At 32.9% G+C, this 6,911-nt stretch overlaps 1 protein-coding gene across 1 annotated transcript in view; it reads left to right on the top strand.

The window, feature by feature from the left end:
• Positions 1-4,367, top strand: part of LOC108687700 (alpha-amylase-like) — a 5,014-nt gene extending 647 nt beyond the window's left edge. The window contains exons 2-5 of the mRNA XM_018193618.1: positions 1,430-1,860; positions 2,106-2,472; positions 2,576-3,064; positions 4,293-4,367. Coding sequence (XP_018049107.1) covers positions 1,430-1,860; positions 2,106-2,472; positions 2,576-3,064; positions 4,293-4,316 — 1,311 coding nt within the window. The 3' untranslated portion in view covers positions 4,317-4,367. The remainder of the gene's footprint in view (positions 1-1,429; positions 1,861-2,105; positions 2,473-2,575; positions 3,065-4,292) is intronic.
• Positions 4,368-6,911: the final 2,544 nt, after the last annotated feature.

The following is a 6,911-nucleotide window of genomic DNA, read 5'->3' as shown; positions in this document are numbered from 1 at the left end:
CACACACACACACACACACACACACACACACACACACACACACACACACACACACACAGAGCCAGTGATTTAGAATAAATTTTGAATAAATTTGATGCTTGTGATAAACATATGATAGATTTTGCGAATATATAAGCAAGAAAAATAATTTTTAAAACAAGTTATTAATATTATTATTTGCGTACAATATGTATTTTTTCTGCGTGTAGCGTTTAACAAATTTTGAAGAAAACTATGACGCGAAATGACTGTAAAAAATTTAGAAACTTTTTTTTAATACTTAAAGAACAATGGTCTATTTTTAAATTTTACAACTTCTTCTTGAGTAAGCTTTGTTATAGTCCATTATGTCATTTTACATCAAAATATAGTTTCGGCGCTTTTCCGTCCCGTAAAAATTAATGCTAAATTAAGAGCTAAAGCTACAACAAAATTATTAATTATGATAAATAAAGACAATGACAAAGATATGTTTTAACTCTCCGGAGTTGCTTCGGCAAATCAGTAACACAATTATTGACGCTGCGCCAGTCTAGTAAGATCCATTAGTTCATTAGTTAAAAGACACTAATTAATTTCAAGAAACCAAAGTGACTTGTAAAAAAACTCATATAAAACATATAAATCGTATAAAAATTAAAAATTTATCCTATTTTAATAAAAAAAATAAATATTCTTTCGACTTGGATTGTGAAGAAAGTAAATGAAAAACTTCTAATTTTACAATTTTTTTTAGTATATTGAACTTGTTTTTATATGAAATTTTATTTAAAAATATTAATATTTAAAAGAGATATAGTAAGACTTTATATTTATATATGCCGGAAAATAGTATACAATTCCGATAGTCCGGTTAGCCAAAAAAATTAGTTTCATAAATTATACAATATATACTCCTTATCGTGTGATATCTTCATACGATAAGAAATATTATGTAATTTATGAAACAAATTCATTTTTCTGTTTCAGGCACTAAAATGACGGAATTGTGTATACTATTTCTCAGCATAAAATTATGATTTACATAAAATTATGATTTATCTTATCCAAACATTAATATTTTGAAATAAAATTTTACATCTGTTAAGTTAAATATATATATTAAAATGATGCCAAATTAAAAATTGATCATATTTTTCGTAATCAAACCCAAAGAATGTCTATTTTCAGGCGATCAAGATATAGAAGAATTATATCCCTTTATAATGCTAAGTAAATATATCTTAATAAGAATAATTTGAATTTTTATAGAAAAAGAAAATTTAATTGACATTTTTGATGAAAAAGATTTATAATTGAGTGGTTCCAAATAGACTTATCATCAATTCAAGAGGGTTGATATGCTTCACAAAAATATTTCCCTTAATTCTGCGCCTAAGTGGCAATGTATACTTAGATAATTAGAACAAATTTTCCTAAATTATCATAGGTTTCTCCGATCCAAGAGAACGTGATCATAAAGAATAGACCATGGTGGGAACGTTATCAACCTATATCTTATAAATGGGCTACGAGATCAGGCACAGCGAAGGAATTCAAGGACATGGTTCGCAGATGTAACAATGCCGGTGTAAGGATTTACGTCGATGTGGTCTTCAACCATATGACCGGAAATCACAAAAACGCAAAGGGTACTGGTGGTTCAACAGCGGATACTCAAAACTTCAATTATCCGGGAGTACCGTATTCTGGATTTGATTTTCACGTCTCTTGTCCCATCAACAATTATCAAGATGCGGGAAATGTGCGGAATTGCGAGCTATCCGGCCTGCATGATCTCGATCAGTCAAAAGAATATGTCAGAGAGAAGATAGTCAACTTCTTGAACAAAATAATCGATGTTGGAGTCGCTGGCTACCGGTTAGTAAAATCTTTAGGTTCCATGCGATTCTGTTACAATATTTCCCAATCAATATTTCGAAATATCTGATCAAAGAAATTATTCCTTCCAGGTACTGGAACTTTATTTTCCCTTATCTCGATATAAGCAAAAATTTTTAGTAATATTTTTAAGCTAATTTAAAAATCATTAATTAAACAAGATACATGCATTTATTTATTATATTTTGCCAACATAAACCATTTCATCAATTTCTGGATTTTAGAGTAGACGCAGCTAAACACATGTGGCCGGAGGATCTAAAGGTAATCTACTCTCGGGTGAAAAATCTCAATCCCGAGCATAATTTCCCTTCAGGTGCGCGACCTTATGTATTCCAAGAGGTGATTGATTATGGCGGCGAAGCAATCAGTAAATATGAATACAACTCTTTCGGCGCGGTTACGGAATTCCGATACGGTATAGAACTCAGCAACGCCTTGAACGGAAAGAATCAATTGAAATGGTTTTCCAATTGGGGAGAAGCTTGGGGTTTGTTACCATCTCAGGATGCTGTAGTATTTATTGACAATCACGATACTCAACGTGGCCACCCCGAAATACTTACCTACAAGTCATCAAAAAAATACAAGGCAAGTGATTCTCGAGAGAACTAGAGAAATTAAAAACAGAAAAACACGAATACTGAATTACGTCTTTATCTAAATATCGAATTAATAATAAGTGATATTGCAGATGGCCGTTGCTTTCATGTTGGCACATCCTTATGGAACTGCGCGCATCATGAGTTCCTTCGCTTTTGACAGTTTTGACGCTAACCCGCCGCAGGATTCTATAGGAAATCTTATATCTCCCACCATCAACTCTGACAAAACCTGCGGTAACGGTTGGATCTGCGAGCATCGATGGCGTCAGGTTTACAACATGGTGCGCTTCCGAATCGCTGCGAATAATACCGACGTGAACAACTGGTGGGACAATGGCCAGAATCAAATCGCTTTCAGTCGCGGGAACGCGGGTTTCATTGCGATCAATGGTGACGGACATGACTTTAAGCAGCATCTCTATACCTCTCTGCAGCCTGGTATTTACTGCGACGTTATCTCTGGAAATTTGGAGAATAATGTATGTACCGGTAAAACCGTAACAGTGGATCAAAATGGAAAGGCGTATATAGAAATCTTGGCGAATGAGGAAGATGGTGTGCTCGCCATTCATCGACAGGTAAATAATTTTATTTACCGTTAAATTCCTTCAAGCAAAATGTTTTATCTTTATCTTGTAATAATTTATATCTAAACATTAAGTATTTTTCTTGAAGAATAACTTATATTCTATTAGGTGTACAATTTTGCTTCCGCCGTTTTTTTTTCCGAAATTCGAGGCTTTATTGTAAAAAACTGGTTATACATTTATGATTCAAAGTATTGTCCATCGCTGGCCATTACTTTCTCCCATCTTTCGGGTAGCATACGAATCCCGCGTCGAAAAAACTGGTCATCTTTTGAGGCTATCCACGAATCGATCCAATTGTTTACTTCTTCATAAGACCGGAAGTGCTGGTCAGACAGGCCGTGTGCCATTGATCGAAACAAGTGATAGTCAGAGGGAGCAACGTCTGGAGAATATGGCGGGTGGAGTAGGATTTCCCATTTCAACGTTTCCAAGTATGTCTTGACCATTTTCGCAACATGGGGTCGAGCATTGTCATCCTGCAAAATCACTTTATCGTGCCTCTCGTTGTATTGCGGCCGTTTGTCTTTTAATGCTCGGCTCAAACGCATCAATTGCATTCGATACCGATCGCCTGTGATTATTTCAGTCGGTTTTAACAATTCATAATACACTACGCCGAGCTGGTCCCACCAAATACAGAGCATGACCTTGGACGTCAAAATCACCGTTCTTGAAGCGTTCTTTCACTAATAGCGGCCTCACCATAAGTATTTGAGAGCATTCGATGAGCCTCAGCCGCAGATTTCTTCATATTGAAGCAAAAAATTAAAACCTCCCGCAAATGACGAGAATTTGGCTCGTAAACTGATATTTTCAATCGAGAATAACTTTATGATGCAGACACAAATCGACTAATGTTTCTATGGGGTTATGTTGACAGATGCCCAAGTTTATTGTATGACGTCTATGATCTATTTATTTCGACCACCACTTACCGCTAAAGCCATCTATAGAAAAACGGCGGAAGCAAAGTTGTACACCTAATATAAATTTCTTTCTTAATTTTAATTTTATAATTTTTGAAATATTTTATTGTAGCTGAACAATGTTTATTGGTAATAAGATTTTTTTTAAACAATAAATTATTAATTTGGATGTTAATGATATAATGACTAATGCCATGTTTGAAAGAATTAAATCATTTTATGTAATAATACATCTTAATTATTTATTATAATATAACTTTTAAATTTTAATATAATCAATTTCTTTGCAGGCAAAGGTGGGATGTAGATGTTGAAGATTGGAATTAAAAATTACTTATTATAAGCATATATTAATCTAAAAAGTGTTACATAAAATATGTAGTTTAATAGAATAAAATATATAGTTTAAGTAGTTGAAAAGAATTCTATTACGTTTAGATAAATTATCTGATCAACTATTTAAAATATGAATTGATTGTACTTTAATTTGTTATGAATAAAATATAATAACCATTTGCGTAAATCAATGTCATTATTCGGGTATTTATCCAATTTATGTAATCAAATTCCAGAGAGTACGATGCTTTCGTTTTTATCGCTTTATCAAATCCATCGATAAATCATCGACTGATATGTTATCAAAAAAGATCTTTTAACTCCGCATATATTTGTGAGATAATATTTGTGAGAATAATAATCGGTAAAATTGAGTGCAACACAGCTGTTATTTTTCAACAATATTTATTTTAACAGAAACAATGTACTGTTTTTCCTCTTTTCACCATTAATAATTTCTACTATACATGATATGACAGTTAATCGTAAGATAATACACGACAGACTCGCGATGGAAAAACAAAAAAATATAGTCGAAGGGAGATCGGGTGAGATGGGATGGACACATACCGTAAAGTCGATCGGTTTTAAGGAAGTGAGATATACCGATGGATAAAAAATCTTGAAATATCACAAAAAAATTGCCTTATCGTCGATTTTATCACCTTTCTCTCTAACTTCTAATCCATGTGTGCAGTTAAATCCTTCGCTGAAAGAATCTGTCAGCACATTTATCGCTATTTTCTTTTAACTCTTTTCTTCCATCCATTCTTCCATTCTTATCATCGAATGAACATGCTGCACGAAATAATTAATGCGTAATGCTCGTAGTTACCGCATTAATAGCGTGTGAACCTCGCGACTAAGATACTAAAATAATAAAATACTACGGGGCATTTGTAGAAGCTGACATAAATAAATGCTTAAGCGTTTATGTACAGTGGTCTTGTTTAAGTAAAAGCCGCTAACTCGGTTATATATAGCGGTTTTTATTGACAGAATTGGTATGCACTCACCGCACATCAAAATCATTGTACACTAATCTAATTCTATAAGTGAGATATCTCAATTGATAAAATGCTAACGTATACAAATTTATCAAATAGCATAATAAAATATACTTAGGATTTCGCGGTTTAAATTATTTTTTTATATTTTCATTAAACATCTTTACGTTGATTTGTGTACAACAGCTTTAAAGTGTTCTGAATGCACCAATTTTGCCAATGAAAAACACTATTAGTGTTAGCGCGCCCGAGTTTATTATATAACAAATAATTTGTTTATTCGAGATAAGAAAAAAATAATTTGTTTATTCGAGATAAGAAGAAGTTACCGAATGAGAGCTGCGTTTGTTAAGCATATCAAACAGAAAGAAATTTTTCCTTACATCACGTTATCATTGTATATATTATATGTACGTCGAAAGTTAGTGCGTTAATCGCGAATAAATATAATACTCACGTAAATAAACTTCAATCTACAATTACCTTTCTGCGTAACGTAGAAGCAAGAATATCGCATATGATTACAGCATCTAATTATTATTGGTAATTTTGTATTACGACTGATTACAAGTATAGTAACGGACTTATGTAATCAGCCGCAGAAAATGCGAAGGGATTTCCTTCTTTCACCGTCATCTCTCTGATCATTCTCATTAATTAAATAAAAAACATTATACAGTTGAACATTGACAAATTTTGAAATGCTACAATTTCTAATATTCTTCTCCTATTTTTTTTTCGACAAAAACAAACTCGGGAGCGCGAACGCACGTGTAGAAACGTGTTATTTAGGCGTGTCAAGTGTTATGTATACATGTATATACAATTATAACTTTATATGCAGTAAATCTTATCAGCAGTAAATTCAGACCAATGTTTGTATATGCGTGTATATACTTTGTGTGTGTGTGTGTGTGTGTGTGTGTGTGTGTGTGTGTGTGTTTCTTTGTGTATGTAAATCTAAAAAATACTGCTCGTCTTACGAACCGATTCGTTTGCCACGCACACTTTTTCTCGCTATTGTAAGCGCAGTTTGACGTCATCGCCCTACCACCATTTACATCTTAATCATTACGTGAATACAATAAGGCAAAACGGGTACTATATCTCTAAATAAATAAACGTTTGACGTTGTATGAATCTTGGAGATTAAGAGGGACAAAATAAAAGAAACGCGCTATAATGTACAATTTCTAAAGAGCTACACGGGTCCGTCGCGTGTGAAACTGTCGTCATCGTACTTGTCAATGTCTGTATGCATATGTACGTTATTCCTTTTGTATATGTATGTATGTGTCTTTCTTTCGTGTATGTGTACGCACGTGGATTTTATTCTTGCATATAGAGCATTAGCAAAAATATAATTTAGTATATTTATTGTAATAATTCTCGTCCATATAAAAAACTTCGTTAAAATATATAAAAGAAACAACGATTTGAGCAAATACATATCTCCTATGGTAGTTAAAAGTTATCGCGTCGAAACGTATATTTATTGTTATTGCACGTAATTCTTCTCGCTGATTATGTATAGATTGTATTCTTTTAGTATATATATATATATAT

The sequence above is a fragment of the Atta colombica genome, unplaced genomic scaffold (genome assembly GCF_001594045.1).
Source record: "Atta colombica isolate Treedump-2 unplaced genomic scaffold, Acol1.0 scaffold210, whole genome shotgun sequence".
Classification (NCBI taxonomy): domain Eukaryota; kingdom Metazoa; phylum Arthropoda; class Insecta; order Hymenoptera; family Formicidae; genus Atta; species Atta colombica.
Note: the sequence above shows the minus strand (reverse complement) of the source record. Positions and strands in the feature narration are given on the sequence as shown.